This window comes from Rhynchophorus ferrugineus, unplaced genomic scaffold (genome assembly GCF_030347505.1).
Source record: "Rhynchophorus ferrugineus isolate W39M unplaced genomic scaffold, kcgeb_rfMv2 rfM11, whole genome shotgun sequence".
NCBI classification, from domain to species: domain Eukaryota; kingdom Metazoa; phylum Arthropoda; class Insecta; order Coleoptera; family Curculionidae; genus Rhynchophorus; species Rhynchophorus ferrugineus.
Genome location: NW_027472590.1, coordinates 1,079,614 through 1,101,454, shown reverse-complemented (window position 1 = coordinate 1,101,454; position 21,841 = coordinate 1,079,614). Strand labels below are relative to the sequence as shown.

The 21,841-nt window shown below is 32.3% G+C and overlaps 1 protein-coding gene across 2 annotated transcripts in view; it reads left to right on the top strand.

The window, feature by feature from the left end:
- Positions 1–21,841, top strand: part of rsh (Rap GTPase activating protein radish) — a 76,633-nt gene that overhangs the window by 3,469 nt on the left and 51,323 nt on the right. The window contains exons 2-8 of one of the 2 annotated variants that reach the window (XM_076416993.1): positions 4,506–4,774; positions 7,967–8,153; positions 8,209–8,421; positions 8,476–8,694; positions 11,846–11,935; positions 12,326–12,544; positions 12,899–13,002. In XM_076416993.1, coding sequence (XP_076273108.1) covers positions 4,546–4,774; positions 7,967–8,153; positions 8,209–8,421; positions 8,476–8,694; positions 11,846–11,935; positions 12,326–12,544; positions 12,899–13,002 — 1,261 coding nt within the window. In that variant the 5' untranslated portion in view covers positions 4,506–4,545. Of the gene's footprint in view, positions 1–4,505; positions 4,775–5,437; positions 8,154–8,208; positions 8,422–8,475; positions 8,695–11,845; positions 11,936–12,325; positions 12,545–12,898; positions 13,003–21,841 lie in introns of those variants that run through there. The other variant, XM_076416992.1, reaches the window with a different exon arrangement.

Below are 21,841 nucleotides of genomic sequence, written 5' to 3'. Positions count from 1 at the left end.
GTCCCCGGCCTACCATAGTAAAACACATATTTTTTGGCAAAATTAGTTTTTTTTATTCGACATAATTCCCTTCAAAGGTGATACACTGATTATAGCGACCCTGACTGATTATAACTTTTCGATACCATTTTTATAGTACGATTTGTCCTTTGCTTCAAAATAGGCCTAAGTTTCGGCAATCACCTCTTCATTCGACGAAAATTTCTTCCCAGCGAGCATTCTTTTCAGATCTGAGAATAAGAAATAGCCGCTGGGTGCCAAACTATATTTGGAGACTATAGTGGATGAGGAAGCAATTCGGATCCCAATTCATGGATTTTGCCATCGTTTTCACTGACTTGTGACACGGTGCAGTGTCTTGGTGAAGCAGCACTTTCTTTTTCTTCAAATGCGGCCGTTTTTCGGCGATTTCGTCCTTCAAACAGTCCAATAATGCTATGTAATAGTCGCTGCTGATGGTGCTTCCTTTTTCAAAAAAAATTATTCCATACGCATCCCAAAATACAGACACCATGACCTTGCCAGTGGACTGTTGCGTTTTCCCAGGCTTTGGAGGGGGTTCATCGTGTGCAGTCCCCTCGGATGACAATTTGCAGTCATTTAAAATCATTTTGTGCATTTTTTTTATTATTTCGTCGGTAACAACTTCTTTTGGGCGTCCACTGCGTTCACCGTCTTTGGTGCTCATTTCACCATATCTAAACTTGATGATCTATGATCACTATACCAATCCTTGATGGTTGATTTTCCTGGGGCAATATCCGAAAACTGAGCACCAAGCCAAGTTATTGTTTCAAATGTATTTTTTCTCTTCAAAAAACCCATATTTTATCAACACGCGAAATTTCTTTTTATCCATGTTTTTTCATAATAAAAAAAGTTGCTTCACTCAAAATACTATAATTCACAAACTAATGATCTGACAGCTCTCAAATTTATACACGTATCTTTTGAGGGTTAGGACTAACTAAAAACATATGGATTTAATTCTAGTAACACCATCTATGTGAGCTCACCTATACAGGGACTTTTCAATTAACCTGTTACCTCATATTGTATATATAACGATAATTTTTAAATTACTAATCTTTCTGATAGTATACGTTAAATTTCATGACTTTGCGATCATTGATCCTAATATATGAGAGATAAAATGATTTAGCTTGCAAAAAATTGTATGTACCGATAAAAACCTGTAAAAAACCTATTAGTGGCGCCAATAAAAATTGTTTTGAATTATCAAAAAATTATACAAAAAATGCAGGAAACTTTTCAAACGATATGTTATATTGAAAATATACTGAAATGGTCAAAAACTATAATAAAATATTAAAAATAACTCAAATTATATATTAAATTACCTAACGTATAACTATACAATTAAAATTACATCAAATATGTTGTATAAATATTCTAAAATAGTATTTATACGTTTTGAAATTAAGGTTATGTTAATACAGTTTCTTTAAACCAGTAAAATATCGATCTAAAGATTTATATTTTCTGCATTTCCTATTAATTAAAAACTGTTAGAAGAATCTTGATACACTACCAGCATACGCTGTAAAAATAATATAAGGTAATAAACTTGACTTTTTACTCTGAAAGGCAACTTGTTCACAGTCGTCTAAGGAGTCGGAAAAGGATCTTTTCTTTTATATGCGTTTATTTTCTTTTATATGCGTTGTCACTGCGTCTGACATTTATAGCCCATAAACTGTATGCGGTTTGTCCTTTTATTTTGAATGTATTGTTGATTGAAATTTCCGTCTTTTTTTTTTGTTTTCGTACTTATTTCTTTATTTGGACCGGATCTCGTATATTCGAAAATGTTTTTTTTAATATATTTTGGGCAATCGTCCATAACAAATAAACTACCTGCCAATAAAAATGGTTGGGGTATTGGAACGGCTGTCGATGGTAGATCAGGATGTTTTCTTTGAGTTATTACCTTCAAGTCGATTTACAATACAAAAATAAGAATCAGTGGGACGGTCACTTGATTCCCTCCAAATTCTTGGTATTGGAAACTTCATTACTCTTTTCTCGTCTCTGTACCAACCTACAAAACAGACGTAACACGTAACATAATGAATGGTTCCATAAAATAAAAAGAAGCAAAATAAACCCACTAGAGAACTTATCTGCAAGAGTTATATGACACATGTGGAGCTCATTTTTGTCTTGACTTTTAACAGGTAGATTGAAGTAAGCTTGATGGGCCTCGTAATTCTTTAAACTTGTACTTACATCGTTTTTTTTTTCTCTAGCTTTAATAAATTCGTCGCAAATATAGCAAGATGGGTCAGCGTCTCGCTTGAAAACACTTAAAGGCATTTTTAACTGCTTAAAAACATATTATGCACGTTGTTCCTCTGTAATACGTAAATATAGACTGTTACATACACATTAGCAACGATAGAGACACTACCTTCTGCCCTCTTACGTATCTTTCGACAGCTACAGCGCGCAGAGACCCATATTAATTGGGCGTGAAAATCAAAAATGGTCAAATCGCTATAACTTTTTTGAAAGCAAATATTTTCGATATCCAATCCTACTTTTCATATAACTTTGCTTACATACATATTAGGATATACAAAATAAAAGCTATACGCAAGAAAATTTAAGTTTTTGTTGACCAGTGTAATCTACAATATCTGACTTCGCAATATTAATGTGGTCCAAAGACAAAATCATCTATCACCCGAAACCGAATCCATCCAGCACCCGGCAAACAATTAATAATAAAAATACGTCGGCGATATTAATGGATCAATTTGTCCGGCCCAAAGGACGAGCCCATCCGCAAAGGAATATCTCTAAAATATTAAGGATTATCCCGAAGTGACCGGGTTGAACCTCAAGGACGAGCGACGCCTTTTGCGGCTGATTTAATCTCTCATGTACTGACCGCTAGTCAATTATATAAAGTTTGGATAGCCGGAGCGAATGTTGTACTGATGCTAATCAACTTAAGTGCTCGGGATCGACTTAATAGAAAATTACGGGATAGGTTAAGTGTCCCTCGGGGTCTATAACGAGACAAATTTAAAGATTCAGCAGTTCGGTGCTGCCAACGTGTGTCAAGGGGATGTTATATTTACGTGTGACGGTCTTAAAAACAGCAGCGTCAGCTCGGGGATTAAAATGTTCCATCCGACCTCGAGAAGATACCACTGTCACTGAAATTTCCAATTATTATCAGTAGACTTTAACGATTTACAGAGATATACAGAATTTTATGAACGACCAGAAACTTTTCGGATGATGCATTATGTACATGCATTCCGAAAGTATAATAAAAATATATAATGATCAAAATATTAAAAATATTACGTCTTTCGATAAGAAGATTCTATCTTCCATGGTTTTCAAAGTAATTCAAATACCCTCGATATAATTAGTTGTAAAGTTTGACGTGTATGAAAAAGAGATCACGTTAATACATAATTAAGAAGCTAGTAGAAGAGCAGGAAACGTTTAGAAACAGATAAGAATATAAGTCGCCTAGTATATTATGTGTAGTGTATAATAATTAACATTAGTAAATAAAGTGCGAAAGCAGTTAAAACATTCCAGGTGTACCAGACAGTTATTGCCGATTTTGGTAGTTTATAATTGGGATTTCTATTATTTCAAAGGCCATTTTTGAAAATGTAAACGTACATATAAATATATAAATAAAAATAATTCTCTTGTTACAATTACTAATCCATATAATAACATATAATATTTTTTAACGATAATGTAAATATATATTACTACCCTAAGTTATATTATTGGCTCCTAGCTAACTAAATGGTAAACTTTGGTAACTGGAAATTTCTTAACAGCAACGATTTGCCTTCAACAGACGACGAATTTTCAAAAATTAAAGTCGGATAAAGCGTTAGTCAAAGAGTCAAAGCTTTTATATGAAACCACTGTAAACCCACAAAATAGGAAAAATAATTATTATTTTCTTAAGAAATGATTACATAAGAAAATTGCTCGAAAAGAAGGTAAATCTTGTAGTATAAAATTACTTCTCATAAAGAAATTAATCAAAAAAGGAAGCCGAATATTATTTTGGAATATATTATACTTCATAAAAACGAGGGTGAATATTATGACTTCACTTTATACTACCCAAAACATAATGTTGGTTATTATAGTCATGATTTAGCGATATCTGCGGAGAAAAAGGTTTTACAATTTAGTGAGACCGTTTCCCTTGTGTTAAAAGCCATCAACAGCAAAAATACCCGAACATTCGAACCCATCAGTCCCTACAACGTTACCCCGTTTTTATTTTCACGCATTAGTAATTAATACCGACTGTAGCTCAGAACACTCGCATACAGACACACACCCACATCCACCTGACCGTTTTTAGTTCTCACGTTTCCACCCATCGGCCACCGCACGCCACCCCTCGCCCCTCTGGCCCACCGCTCGTCGAAATCAGCGATAGCGACACGATTTTTCCATTTGGCCGCTACATTTGCTTTTGTGTTCGGCAGGAAGAGGCGCGAATCGAGCGCCGACAGCGGCATCAGGAGCATGGGATCTAAATCGAGACGCGACTCACACCACAACGCCATCTCCGACTTCAAGACGGAAGTGGCCAAGCTGTGGCAGCGACGAGAATCGGTCACCACCACGGTGATCAGCCCCAGCTCGGTGTCCGCCAGGAGAGACAGCGGAGAATCGTCACGGAGCGGTAGGAGGGATTCGTCCTCGTACTCGCAACACGCCTCCAGAAGAGGATCTGGGGAAAGTGGAAAGAGCAGTAAGTATTGCTATGAAAATAGCAACCTGAGAAAAATAATTCTTTTTATAGCAAACAATACATTAATGTAAATACGTTTATCTATAAGATTTGAAGCTTCACTGAATCTAACAACAAATATGAAAAAAGTGATTAATGAAAAGCATATTTACTCTAAAATAAAACGACTGATAAAATAACTTTTATCAACATTTATCAAAACTGAACCATATTATTAGCAAATGCCTTATATACTGCATTAAAATTGGTAAAATAGGCCTGTATGTTGATAATTTCTCTCTCGAATTATATTTTGAATCACTTTTCATTGAATGTATCAATTCAATTAAAAAAAGCAACTGATTAATTATGTTACATTCGATTTTCAGAAGCCCAAAACATCCAACACTTAGTTTTCCAGACACCTTCCAATATATACTTAATATTGCTATAATTTTATGTTGCATAACCAGATTAAAGAACATATCTTAAATTTAAGAAGTGATCTGTTTTCGAAAATCCTACAGGGAAGAAATTTATTGCATGCTTTAGGAAATTATGAAAAATAAGATAATTTAGCATAAGACGCGAATATATTGACTTATAATAAAATAATTGTTAAATAAGAAAGGACATTTATATATTCTTCATGAAAAGCTTTACTATAAAAATAATATTATGTTCTATAACTAGAGTAAACGACCGTTTAATTAGAACATGTTATATTCTATAACTCTTATAAAGAAGAAATCTGTACCCTAATTTATGGAATAATGAATCCCGTAGTAATAAAGTATTTGACGTAATATTTCTATTTATGAAAGAGAAATACGTCTAATAATGAAAGTAAAACAAAGTACATAGATGAAAGGTATATCCTATTTTATAAAATTATGAAGCCAGTAAAACTAATTATTTTGCGAAATATGCAAATATAATGGCTCAAAATAAAGTAATTTTTAAATATAGTAAACCAACTTTATATTGAAAATGTATTCCTTATGAAAATCACATTTTATTAAGAAATTTTCTATTCTATGATACAATATTTCATCAAATTTGGAAACTTTTAAAAATAAAGCTCTTTAACATAATATGCATTATTGCATTTCACGTTAAATTTTTCAGTGAATTTCATAATAAATGACACAATTAATTCTACCAGTGCTCTCTGATATTGAAATATATATTTCATTACAAACTACCAAAACAAAAGTTTTATTCTATTGCAATAAAAACATTGAACATTAAACGTAAATTGAAAACAAATATATCTCCATATACGTCTCGTCGATATATAGCGGGACTTTATACTTGATAAATACGTCACAAGCAACAAGCAACAGAAGGCTGGAGAAGACGAAGAAAAGGATATTTCCTCCATCAGTAAACTCATTCAACGTATTCTCAATACATATGCCATCTCTCACATGCCCCCAGCCTGTGTTTATAAATTGCCAGTGAGATATAGGGGCAACACAAACGTAATAACCTCCCGGTACCTAGTCAAACAAATCGACGATAAACTCTTCTTCCCCTCTCCCCCTTCCGCCTGCCGTTTCAGATCGACATAATTTTCCGTTTCACATATGAATATTAAATGCTGATGCTCGTGAAAGTGTTGTACCTAAACTTACAGTTGTTCCCGCGGGAAAGCGCGAGGGTGAGTAGCGCGAGAAAAAAAAATGACTGACTCGGAAAAACGTCAACAATTTAACGAGGGTTTCATCCCGTGTCTTCGTTCTACTCCCTCCCCTCGTTGACCTCCCGACCCCTTTATCGATTTCTCAATTTATCCAGTTCACATTTTTTTCCTGTAATGGAATGTCATGTGCATTTTTTCTATGAACATGGAGATAGAGACAACTTAAATATTTATAGAGCGACCATTACAGGAGTATATGATTATTTTCTAGTTCTTATAAAATTGTATCACAGTTTGGCATGGCCTAAAACAAATAATGTAAATCATCGTATTTAACTAGAATATTTTGTGAGAGAAGAGGCTTAATTTTATATTCTCAGGGTATACTTAATAAAAAATTAATTAAAAAGTATTATATAATAAAATAATATTAAAGAGTAACTGAAGCTATAGCGTCAATGTTCAAGTTTGCATGAAATATTACCACGTTATAGTCATAAAATTTAGTTTAAAATAAATTAAATTAGAAACTCTAGGCTATATAAAAATATAGTCTCATCAACGAAAATATTAAAGAAGAAAGGTGTATCTTATATTACGAAATTATGCTAGCCGGATATCTCGTCAAAAAAATAAAGGATGATAATATTCCCATCGCAAATTTGTTAATATAGTTATACATTTTCCCGTTATAAACCGGCAACAAAGGTGAATTTGTTTTAATAGTAAATTTGTTTTAAAGACCGTATTCATTAATCTTATAAATAATAAATGAGTTTTTTTGAGTGACTGTTGAAATTCATTAAAAAAATTATAAATGCACAGGAAAATAAAAAGCCCGAGAAGATGATCGAGAAAATGGAGGTGATTATTTAAAATTATCGCCTTAATCAGAATGTTTCGTCCTAAGGAGACAATATTAATATTTATAAGTACTCGTTATTGTTCCCGTTAACTTCCATTTCCGTTACGTCCTCGTGTTTCCGTCCGTATTTGTTCCAATTTGCCATCCAAAAGTGCAATCCATCAATGCCCGTTAACCATGATAAACGAGTAATATCTAGCAGGACGAATTAGTTTTAATTAAATTATTCCACACGACGCAATTAAAGCTTAGTACGGTTTTTAATAATTAACGGGAACGTTATCTCTTCGTCTCCCTCTCTGCCGCCACGTTCATTTGGACGAGGTGACTGCAGCCTAATAAACAGGACGCTAGCCTTTTTACCTCCCTCCTCTTTTTCCGAGAGGCCAACCCGTCTCCCGGACCACCCCAAACCCTCGCGAGCGTCGCCCTGACAAATTTAATTTGGCCGTCATCATGATAAAAACACTTTATTGTTTAATATCTCCAGAAGAAAACTTTGCCGGTCTTTGTTATGAACCTTTGGACTCCGGTGAAATGATGAGAAAGTTTGCAGGTTTCGGTGGTCGCGCCGGGGTAATGGGGGAACGACAACGGAGGGATTTGAAAGAACAACGCCAGAACAGGAGCTCTAACATAATTAGTTTTGATAATGATTTAACTGAGAATTTGGAGCATTCATTTCAACGAAATCTTCTTGCAGGTCGAAGAGATTCCACTACTATACTTCCTCCGCCACCGCCACCTCCAAAAATTGTAGGGGCGACTAGAAAACGACGGGATTCTCGGGGGAAGATCGATCAACCCACATACTACAGACAAGAGCAAAGACCATCTACTTCTTCAACTGCCTCTGATTCCGGAGCATCGGCTGGTATGTTACAAATCAGGTAAATAACAGTCGTATTTTTGAGATTGAGATGATAATGACACCAATTTCTTCAGCGCTGCATTCGTAACAACGTCTTCAGCCGAATCTCCATCGCAATCAAATCAGATCGGTCTTCCTTGTCCCACCATCATCACATCCAGCGTAACTCCACCAGCTACGTCTCCGACGGTCCCCTCAGCCACAGCCACTACTCCCACACACCCACTGCTTACCACCAGGAGGGATTCCACCACTCAGTGTGGTAGACTGGGACGACGAGATTCTAGGTAAATACGCGTAACTTAAACCATCCATTGAGATCTATAACTATTGTTGGATAGGAGTCACGCCAGTCCAGAACGAAGAAGTTCTCGGCTGCAGAGACAAAACACCGCCTATGATGAGAGTGTTCCTCCTGGTATGAATCGACGGGGATCCCAGCCGACGGCTCTAAGCCCGGATGTCGACGACACAGGCAGGAAGGCCAGAAGAGACTCCCTCAGTCCAGATTCCGCATCCAGAGGGCGGCGAGATTCCAGATCTCACTTAAGTCCCGACAGGTACGCTCAATTTTTTTAGATATTCTCAACAAACAAAATTTTCAAAAGAAATACCTTTACTTCCTTAGTACCTAATATAATTAAGTCTCACTAAAACTTAAAAAGGGCTGAACGGATTTGGCTAAGTTTCTCTTCAGTTCAGGAAAGGTTTATTTAATGAGAAAATATGGAGTAGCTGCGAGTAAAATGATAAAAGCAACAATTTTGTTTTCCCATAAAAAGTCAGTCACTGTCATTAATAGTTTCACAGTCACAAAGGATCGGAATTTTGCTAGTTATCAAATAATTGTAGGTCCATAATTTCAAATCGTATTTTAATTGCTGTCGAAAAATGTACTATGCTGTAAAAACTATGTGAATGTATTTCACATTTTTTTATTAGTCATAAGTTTAGTGCGCGAAAACTTTCTTCACTTTTATTACTAAGAATACCAAGGAGAAGCTTAATAACCCACTAATTTAGGTTATTGAAAATCGCCAATCAAATGTGCCTCACATGCTAACCGCACTGATAACCAGCGAAACATAAAACGATAATAGTACTATTGGTATGTCATAATTGCATCCGAGACTAACTGTATATCAAGTGGATCGACTTCGAATGCAACAAGTTAGTGTACATTAAACACAGCAACAGCGAGCGTTACACAATGAAACTGAACGATTCCGCAGACGTAGTGCTCCTGCGATTATATGGTTCCCACAAATCAATTACAATTGGGGAAATGACAATTGTTTGACAATATTGTATGGCATTAAAATTCAGAAATGGTTTCCTGAAAAAATTCAGAAAAAAATTAGGAAATATCTCAATTTTTATAAATGGAGAAGAAAATCGACACTCTTAAATTTATTTATCAAATAATATACCAAGAACAGTGTTAGCCTTTCGCGTTAACTACAAAAAATAAACACATGGTATTTTCAAGATACTAATATTTTATTACCATATATATTGAGTAAAAATAATAAAAAAGTAAAATAATATTAAATATAAAATACCACTCAGAAGGACTAGAGACACTTATCACTACAACATAAGTACAGAACACAAATTTTGTTTAAAAAAAGAATCGTTGATCTAATTGATCATACACAAATCAACTTCATATTGTTTAAAGATCCATTTCTGAAGCAAACCTTTTTCTTCAAAGAGCTTTCAATATTTGATTTAATTTCAAATTTCTTCACGTAATTTTTTTAAACGAATTACATTAACATGGATTACATGGATTACTTAATAGATATCACATATTAGTACTAAGACATCCCGATCTCTACAAAAAAAGAAAAGAAACAACATTATTAAAGTCAATTATCAAGCAATAGACCAACAACAATGTTTGCCTTTCTCTCGAAGAAATAATAAAACAAAACCAAACCGAGGACTTCCAATTTCCGCTGGCGATGGCCCCGAATGATAATACAAAGCACCGCACGCAGATTTAACGGAAAAAACAAACAGCCGACAGATTCCTGCTCCCTCCATCCCTCGCATTATCGATTCCCCTATCGGTCCCCCCGAAGTATAAAATATTTAACAGCGCATTGAACGGTCGAGATCTCCCTGAGAGTTGTCCTTTGAATAATGATAAGTGAAACGTACGATCGTCAAGACGAACGAGAGGCGAGGCAAAAAACCTAATTAAATTTTAATATTTTTTGTCGTTGCGCCGAGAGAGGACGCGACGAGAATATTAAAAATGGCTCCGATGGATCTTCGAATTAAGATACTTTAGTCGCTGTATTTAATAAAGTTTTCAGGTCGGTGTGGGGCGACGAGGACGCGATTTTCCGAAAAGACGACGAAAATGGTAAAGGATTTCAATTTTAAGGCGGAAAATTGACAATGTCTGAGGGAATAGTCATTTATTTTGTTCGAAATTAAGTTCATGTAGCTCTATGTAGCTTCAAACTTAAAAATTCTATAAAATAAATTGTCATGTATAAGATCTGTGTATAAAATTAAAGGAGTTATCAACAATAGAGTGAAAATTATCGATTTAAATGATACATTACATATAAATGGCATATTTTCTCATAGTTGCCATATTAGAATTAAACTGCATCAACTAGTGTGTATTTGAACTTAAAAAATATAATATAAAAAAATTAAATACATCTCCAGTGAAATATTCATTCAAATAGTTAGTCGAATAAAACACCACACTACACAAAAATAAAACCCCTAAACACCGAACAGCGTACTACTCAATCCACAAAAGTATTATGTAGTGGTACATCATACAAATAAAAAGTGAGACTAAATAATAATATGAATCCTAAACACATACAAATATTACCATAACCCTCTCTCACTTACTAGAAAGAGTATAAAAATAAAAACTATTGGAAATTCACATGAATACACAAGTAGTATATTATTAAATTGTCACTACTACTATTTACTGTTATTGATACCATCAAAAGTCCGAAGTTAAACCCACCAAAAGAACATAGGTGTTTCATAACCACTAAAATTATGAATAAAAAAATTATAAAAATTCTAAATCAATCGTTAATCCAACTCATATTTTACTCCATATCGCTCACTAAATTATATATAGAACTTAAACCTATTACAGACACACCTAAATATATGAACACCCAAATCGTAGATATATTACCACTACAAAATTGTGTTTACTGTTATAAATAATACAAATATTATATCCGAAATTAAACTCACCAAAAAAAACTAAAATAATGAATAAAACAAATCATCAAATATCTTAATTAATCGTATATCAATCTTATACTAGCCCCTGGCTCACTAAATTGAATATATTATTAAAATCTATTACAAAAGCGCCTAAATATATAAAGGCCTATATTAGGATTATCAACACCTTTAAACTGTATTCAGTAACATAATATTAATTACGAAGGCTGATATCATATACACTCAAATAATGTCCAAATTTAAACCCACCAGAAAAATAGGTGTATCATACCCACTAAAATTATGAGTAAAACAAATCGTAAAAAAATTACCGAAAAATAAATTAAGTATAATGAACTCATTATGCCATAACACGTTTACTTCAACCATACCCTCAGACATTATACTTTTATTTCCTATTATCTTAATAACTCTTATAAAGAAAATGAGTATAATTTCCACTTGCTGAGCGTGACTTTATTGTTTTAGATCAGGCGAACGAGATATCAGTCCTGTGAGGAGAAGTCGACGAAACAAACTCAGAAGACAATCAACAAGTGTTGCCGGACGACACCACAGGTGTGTGATTTACCAATTAACTTTATTAGAGTGTTCTCCTATGGTGTTTTGCTGAAAACGTTTCACTGTTTATATTTTAACATATATCTTATAAGTATATATCAAAATATTCATCTAAGGACTAAAATTATTAGTGGGATATTTTCATATTTATAAATGTTAGCGCCCTCTAGTGACAAAACTCAGAATATCTCGCGAGTATTGATTTTATTTTGAGTCTCCTAATATCACGCCGTCGCCGAAAAATCAATAGCGCGCTTATTACAACATCTCCAATAGATGGAGCCACTATTCTCGATTTTCCGATTAAAACTAATGATTTAACGTCCGTTTTTAATTCATTTTAAGTTTCATGATGATCCGATGTTGATAATTGGTGTTCTATTGTAGATCTCCCGATAGTTCTAGTTGTTCATCCAGGGATCCGAGTCCCAGTGCCCGCGGTGGTCCACCTCCGACGTCCGAAAACTATCGGCCAGCTATCCGTCGTCAGTCCACCACCGAGGAAATTCTCATCGCGCGAGGATTTCGCAGACAATCCACCACAGAAGAGATGATCAGATGCAGGAACTTCAGGAGACAGTCATCACAGAGCGACGAATGCCAAAGGTATCAAAAAAGTATTTAAGGTTGCCTATATATCTCCGTATTGTTGTTGAAACTGAACAGCATATCGGTGAAGGTCATATAAATCGTTTTATCATAAACCAGTACATCCTAAATGAGTATCATCAGTTGTATATATATATATATATGTATATATATAGCGTAGGAATAAGTTATGTCTCGACTTGCCTTGTCCTATTCTTGCTACCCATACTTCATGAATATTTTTTCTTTACGAAGTGTCTACATCAATTAAAAACCGAAATAGTACTAAAACAAAAATATTCCAGAGCTCTTAACAGTATTTTATGAGCAAAATATATAGTAAGTTATTTATTCTTTTATTCTTTTTTCCAGATATAAAGGAAGAAGAGATTCATCGGCCCAGATCCTGGACGGCACAGTCACCACCATGACCGTGGAAACAAGCAGTACGTTTTTCGATTCTAGTACACAAACAGGTGAGAGGTACCCTGCGGCAACCTTGTGATGTTCTGTTTTGTACCCGACTACCTTACACTTATTTGTGTTCTTTTAGATCCTTAATATTTACTCGGTAGAACAATAGAGAAAGAAAGTAGTTTATCGAATAGATCAGATTTAACTGTTAGAAAGTACGACACCTTCTTCGGATATTGTTCCAGTTTTAATGCGTAGTAATATAGATTAAAATAATGCTACGTTTACAAAAGCTAACCAACAATGACGTGAAATCCATAAATTATCTTGTTATAACGCAAATTACCACAAACAAACTTATATTGTGTGATATCCGAGAACAATCTCTTCGATTCTAACAGTTAAATTATTGCATTGTGCTTATATAAATCTTTAAAAATTAATACGTAACGGAATTCTGTAATCTAAAATTCAGAATCTCCTGAAGTCTGTTGCCGAGAAATCTTATATAATAGAATAATAGAAAGTGTATCCAACTTTTGGCTTTGAAAGAAAGAAACGTTACCTTTTTATAATGCTAATAGCCCCATTATCAATGAAATATAGTAGATTCTCGCTTTTCTCGGCGATATTTTATTCGGGCAACTTTACGTTTCTCCAAATAAGGCATATTAAGTTGCGTCAATCTCTCAGAATAAAAAGAAAGCGTCAGGTTTCGTATAGGATTCCTTCATTTTTGTTCGGTGATGGGATGGAATTAAGTCAGTTTTAATGAAGCCTGATGCTAAAAAAAATATGGAAATATCCTGAAACCCCTTGGCGATTTTTCTAGAAAAAAATGCTTTGTTCTCAGTATACCGTATCACTCTAAATAATTTCCGGTTTTTTTTTTCACAGCTTCATATAAATGGCGGTTTATAATAAGAAGACTGGAAAAAGTTAAATATCGCATTTTTGTTAAAATAAAATAAAATATTTCTTAAATAATTCGACATAACTGAGAAGTTATTATTACATAACCCAGACCATATGTTTAGACATATATGCCAACATTATCTGCCAGTTTCATATCTGATGCTGTAATAAATATTAGGAATAAATACCTGCATTGATTAATTTATTATGTTCATATTTACTTTATATTAAAGAAACTAATTATAATGACTAAAATTTGATTAACATTATTTGAAATATATGGCGAAAGCTCCACCTAACTTTCTCAACACTATAATTTTGTTGCTATTTATCAAAAAATACCTGTTACTTACTTGACTCATTCATTAAGTAAACCATAAATAATATGGTAAACGTATTATAATATTATATAAGTATATAGGCGAAGGAACGAAATCTTAATATAATCAATAAAACATATTAATTCAATTTTCGAGATCGACGTTAAAAGGTGCGATTTATCGTCCGAAATCCGGAGCGATGGGCATGGCTGTGGTTTATTTATCCTCGTCGTCGACGCGGTGTAAAACGCGCCCAAAATCTTTCCGGAGGGAGGATGTTTTGAATTTGGCGAATTCCACGGAATGGAATTTATGACGGGACATTAAGAAAGGATCTAAGTAAACCCATTTATCATTGTTAGTAATTGCGACACGGTCTTCGGGTTGTCGGTGCGCTCTCTGATGCCGGTTCGGTGCTGCTGGAGGCCGCGACGCGTAATTTTTTAAGGTGGATATATTGAAACGCCTGCAAGGTGAAAGATAATGCCGAAAGGCATTCGGAAAAAAGACGAGCCGACTTTGACGTCGTCCTCATCCAGCCACCTGTATCCGATATTTACATAAAGCAAATTTTCACCATCAAAAGATTTTTGGCGAATGCGCTAGTTTAGTCCCAAATACTTGTTAACATGCTAATATTATTGACATAGCGCCTTTTTTAATAATTCTATATCTTATTACTATTACAAATATAAATAATATACTTAATAAGCATAAAAAATAATTTTATTATAACAACTAAGAGGCATTTTGTAGTAAAACATGCGCGCATCCACCAAACTATAACAAATATATATTTAATAAATTAATTTTGTCGTTATCGTAATCACAGGCATAAAATTTTAGTGTCTCTTAAAACTATGTCATATAATGTAATCAATTCCATCGTTTGAAATAGACTTTTTCATTATTTGACTTTGGACCATACCTATCGATTTGCGTGAAATTACCATTCATGTCGTCAACTGCTTGTTAAATGAAATAAAAAAGCGGCAGTCCAATAACGCCACAATATACTGAATGTGGAGTAATTGGATATGCGAAGAAATTACATTCCAGCGACATATTTAGGCCTTTTTTTAACAAATTACTTTTACTTCAACGATGTGTCGTGTTATTATATGGCGTATACATCAAGTATATGATTAAAATGTCAAAATTCGCAGCAGCTTCGCTCTATATTCTTTCAGCTAACATCGAACACCGAACTCCATTTTTCAATCAAATTATATGATACTAATTAATTTATAAGCTTTTATATAACGACGAACATAATTAGTCTAAAAAGCCTAATTTAAAAGTAATATATTACAACAATATTTACCTAATATTCCATATAATTAAAACTTACATATATTTAATATTCCTCTTTATACTATGCAGTCTAGTTATATGAACTTTATATTTGAATAATTTGTATTTCTTGTTCTTTGAGAACATTTAATCTTACATCTGCGTATATTATATTTGTTGTTAAATCAATTATAAATCAAACTTTTTCTGAAAATATCTATATTTACTAATGTAATCTATATATATATATATATATATATATATATATATATATATATATATATATATATATATATATATATATAGATTACGTTAGAATTTTGAAAGTTAAACAAAATCGTAAAGACAAAAGTTTCATATGGACCTGAAAAGATTGCAATTGTAGCTGCCATAAAAGTATTTAAACCTAGACTAGCACCAACCACAAAATAATATACTTTTTCAACATCTAACACTGTACCATCATAAAAGCATTAAATTTTTCTATACAAAAGATTTAATTCTGTTAGACTACTTATTTATGAGAACATGCTATCTAGTTTAACGATTAACAAACAATTGATCAAGTTAATAGAATGGATTACTGCAAAAATGCAATTTCCAAAACCAGAAATCTATAGATGGAACCAGTAAGCCACAATATTTTAAAATATAAAATATAACCTAACCTAAAAATCTTAAAATTTTCCTCGTAAGTTCTTCGCCCACTCTATATTTACGACATTAATTAAATACTAGCTAAATAATTAAGATATGTTGATAAGAAATATTTATCCTATATGTGCATCTGGACAAACAAAATTAATCTAAACAGCTAATAGTTTTCTCTAAATTTCTATTACACTATACAAAAAGCTTCTATTACTCTATAGCAATACAAATAAATTAAATGGTTTTTTGAGTAGTTTAATTATTAATAATGAGCTCATAACTTTCAGAACATGACATACTCTATATTTATTAACTCTATGTACTATCGCTTATATCACAGTTAAATATTTACGAAATATTGAAAAAATTGTTGAAAATAAATAAGTTATTTACAGAAAAATAATGTTAATAATAATTAATAATCGGTCCATAGTTCATTATAAAATGAGAAATTTATTATGGCTATGATAGAATCTATGGTGAAATGAGCATCTGATAAAGTAAATAATCAGAACATCCTTTGCATACTCTATATATACTAACTCTATATAATATCGCTTATATTACAGTTAAATATTGACGAAATACTGACAAAAGTATTGAAAATAAATAATTAATTTACAGAAGCCTAATGTCATTTTTAACAAGCACTCCGTAGTTTAGTTTGTGAAGAAATGAGAATCTGCTAAAGTAAATTATCAGGATATCTTCTGTATACTCCATATCTATAAACTCTATGTAATATTACTCTAATTTAAGTTAAATCTTTACGAAGTATTGACAAACTTGTTGCAAATATATAAATTATATACAATAAAAGTTAATGAAATTAATAGACTGTCCATAGCTCCGGATGGAATGAGAATCTGACGATGGTTATGCTAGAATGTTCGGTCTTACGTCGAATCTGATAATGTAAAATAATCGGAGAAGCAATAATCGGTGGAAACATTTAAGTCGATGGCGGCAATCCGAACGAGACGCCAGTAATTTTTGGCCTACAATGTTGGCATCGATCTCGTGGGGGTGGGGTTTCGACCGACTGCCTCTATCAAGGCGCCGCGCGTCGCTCCAGTACGTACAACGAGGCCGGACGAGCCACGACGACGCTGAGCGTCATCGGCGAGGATATTGCATGCACCCCGTGTTTACGTTTGTCAGATCTCCGAGCGAAATCTCGCCGTGCACCAGCCGACGCCGTCTCTGTCTCATTCTCTTGTGTTTTCTGTTACTTTCTCGATTCTGCCAAAATTTCCTCCTCCACAGACAAGAATGAACTCGACTCCTTGCCCGGTCCCTCGAAAGGTACTCTGTGTGTTTGTTGTCTCTTACCTGTTTGCGTATCTCTCGCTTTTGTTACGTTTCGTTTCACTATATTTTGAGTTTTGCCATTTGATGTCAGTCGCTTTGTTGTTCCTAGTGGTCGTGTGTTAGCAAGAATGTATACACATCGACGACAGCGTTGCCAGATACACTGATTCATAAATTAATAGTCGTCCATGCCAGACCTCTCAAACACTCACGCTCATAACTAACCTTTCTACGATACTCCGTTCTTATTTAAAACCTTTAATAATATATTCTCATTAAAAGATATCGTTTTAATTATATTTATACAAATTATAAAGATATTACCGATAAAATATATAATTACTAATACTTACAATTATTAAAATTACTTAATTTGCACTATTAACCTCTATTCGATTTACTTATATTTGATATGAATTTTTCATCAAGTTAACACTTACTTATTTACTTAAATTATTGGTGTTTTAATTTGAAAATTTCTCATCCGTATAGAATAAGCATAAATGTTATTGCAGGCTAATTGCTGATCATAACTCATAATTAATCTTTCTATGATGCCCTGTTCTTATTTAAAAACTTCAAGCATCCATTTTTACTAAAATATTTCGTTTTACTTTATTACGGATATACTGTATAATTGCTAATTATTTATTGATATACAAATATTACTTAATTTCCACTACTAACTTCCTTTAGTTTACATATATATAATATGAATTTTATAGATTTAAAATAACAAATAAATTCATCAAATTGTCACTTAATTATAAACTTAAATTATTGGTGTTTTAATAAAAAATCTCATCCCTATATTATAAACATATATTTTGTTTATTTTAATTATAGCTAACATAACTACACTTTCTATGATGCTCCGTTCTCAATTAAAATCTTCATTCGTACATTTTTACTAAAACATATCATTTAATTTATACTTACATTTATTATAGAGATATTGCAAATAAAATGTATAAATAATAATTATTTGTTGTTATTAAAATGTTTGTTATAAACATATAAATATATAAACATAAGTTTTGTTTGATGCAATTAAAAGCTAAATTCTGAAAACAGATATTTGCTAAAATATTTCATTTTAATTAGGTCCCAATTTATTTGCAAATAAAATCTAGATATAATGTTTAATTAATTTATAGTAATTAAAATATTCTCCAAACATAATTTCCAATATTCACCTCATTCCACTTGTTATCTCACTAAAAGGAATACGTCAAATTAAAACTTGAACAATGTCTCACTTAAAATTAATGACATTTTCATAAAAGATTGTAATAAACGTCTCAAATTAACATTTAGTTTAAATTTAGTTAAATTTAATTTCACTCTAGATTCTATGAACACAAAAGCATTTTAATTTGTTTGCCTTTCTGTAGATATCTGTTTTCCCAATTTACTGGATCAAAATATAGTTTATCATCAGAACAGATACATTTTCATCCATCTAGTTCTATTTAAATAGTAGAATTTATCGTCTGTAATTATTATATAAAATAAAACACTTAAATTATATAAAGAAAACTTTTGGAACTATATTGAATTGGTTATCATTGTAACAATGAGATATTTATGTCACCTTTTTAATATAAAATAGCTCCTTATTTACTGAAAGTGTTGGTAAATTTATATTTTGAATAAATTTAATTAATATTATTGTTTATACATATATATTTTTATTTTAAAAGAACAATAAGACGCATCAAAACCAAACTACGCTGTGTATATTTTCATTTTCCGTTGTTTGTTTCTATTATTGTAGAATAGTACTGTTGTTTAGGAAATAGCGAATGCTTATATTATTTCGATAAACATCTGCATCATTTTAAGCATAAAAAATAAGATAATAAATAAACAAAGGATTAACTATTCTATCTCCAGTTATTTCGTAAGTTTTAAGCCGTGCGATTTAATAGAACAGACAAAAAAATATACTTTCATTCATCTGAGTTACCTTCTCATGAAATGAGGATACGTCTCGATCCTTATTTTTCAATTATTACCGTTGGATAATAAAGATTTTACACTTCTTTTCACTCGGACACAAAAACTCCATTATATTAACCCTTTTATGGCGTTACTCCGAATTTTCTTTCGAATGAGCGCACTTAATTGTGTAGACACAACGGTGTATGGTGAAGAAAAATATCTTCTGCGGCGTCGGTAAGCTAGTCATCGACAAAAAGTGTAAATGTCTTAAAAGCTTTGGCGATTTGTCTTCATATCTTATGACGGCTTCTTCCAATAAAGCTGAGTTCTATTTTTCCCTTAAACTATGTCAGATTTACTTTGTGGTGCGTACAAAAGCTCCATCATAGGTTCTTTTGATTTTATTCAAAAAAATAACATTATTTTAAGCTAGAAAACAAAAGGTATCAAGCAAAAACGTCTCGTCAAAAGGACTGCACTTGAAAATAACCATATTAATCACATATATTTATCTATTTGAATTTTAAGAAGAAGAAGCGAAGAAGAAATTAAGAACGGCGAATCATAAATCGCAAAGTTGTGTCTAACATATCAAAATAAATTAGAGAAGATAATTTGCATATATAACAAAGGCGATTCATTTTATTATTTGAAATATAAATTTTACTATTTTAAATCTGAATCATGGTAATTATGAAATTACTGCTCTTATAATTCGAATGTATAAGAAATTAGAAATAAAATAAAGAACTTGTAAAAATGAAAACATTCCATAAAGCAAATGCATTCAAATTATGCTCAAGACTACTGAACAAATTTTATAAAAAGTAATAAAACAAATCCGTAAAAAAGGTGAATTTCATTCATTGAAATTATGCTCAAGCTGACTAAACGAATAAACCTAGTTCTTACGTTCTCAATTTTTATGCAGCACACTCAAAAATTACACAAGAAGATGGACTTTTTTGATCAAATTATTCTCAAGGAAACTAAATATTAGACGGACATTCTTATACCATGAAAGATGGTGTTCAGTGGTGAAATGGTGAAGGCGAGATTAAAACAAACCGTCTAAAAATAATTATACTTGGGACAATCTTATCCAAAGCGTATTATTGGTTTGATATCGAACAGACGCTTGGTTAACAAAACCTGACAATGCTCCATCGTCAAACTTTATTGCTATCTTTTCCACACTCAGTTATTACGTCCCACCTTCTAGACGATATTATATCTGTCCGTTTTTTTCCCAAACTGTTTTATTAGAATGCCCGAACTTCTGTAATCATTCGTGGAAAGTTCCAGTAAGGTCGGCAAAAATTCAGCTCGATGCCTGAATCGTAAAAATGGAGATACGTCGCTGACCGCCAATATTCCTCGTCCGCAAAAGGGTCAGTAGGTAACTTTTAACGATAATAAGTCCTGACGCTCGCCCTGTGGATGGTATCGGTTGGGATATGTTCAGAAATAACTTTGTTTTTATATAGTTTTTAATATGCTGTGATAAAATCGATGAGGATATATCAAAATTAACGCATAAACTGATAACAATCGTTAAATTAACTGATATCGAAGAAACTCAATATAATTTTTGTTAATAACCATTTTCGTCTAATGATTCAGTATTGCCTATCTACCTTCCACTGCCACCTTGGTCAAAAAAATAATTTCCCCTCCTTAATCCACATTTTTACTTCCTATTTCCTCTTTTCATCAGCAACAGACATCTAACCACAATATTGCTTTAATCAATAAGTTTATATAAAACATAATTTTGTCCAATGAATGCTATTTATCCAGAAAAATTGTACACTATATAATTATAGTTAGCATAGGGAAGAGTTATTTGGTTATTTATTAAAAATAGATTTAGTATTTTTGATTATTTACCAACTTTTTATGTTCACTGAGTGGTCTTCATAATTAAACTTATTTTCTGAGGATGAAACATTGCCTCAAACCGAAAAATAAAGATGAATATTAATCGCAAAGTTTCTATATCGAACAGAACCACCGAAAGCAATGGCACGAAAAAAAACTGAGTATTATTAAGAGTCGACGTCGAATATGAAGACAAATCGCTTTTACTGAATCTGTAGTCAAAGTCGGCGTCAACCATTTATTTTTGTCAAAAGGGTGTTGTTTTAAAAATAAAAACTAAAGATATGTACAAAATAGTACAAAACAGTAAAAGATTAATCATGCTATAACAAATTATGGTATAAAAACTGTCTTAATAAAAATATATTATTTACAGAGCGTTCAAATAATATAAACTAAAAAAAGCATAAAATAACATTAAAATTAAAGATCTATCATGCTAGAACAAATTATTATCGAGAAAATTGCCTGAAAAAGGTTTATATAGAAAAATTATGTTGTTTAACAATTAATAAAATTAATAAAAATGAAAATCACAAACAAGAAATAGACAATCATACAGTAAAAAGTATGATCGATAAAATTA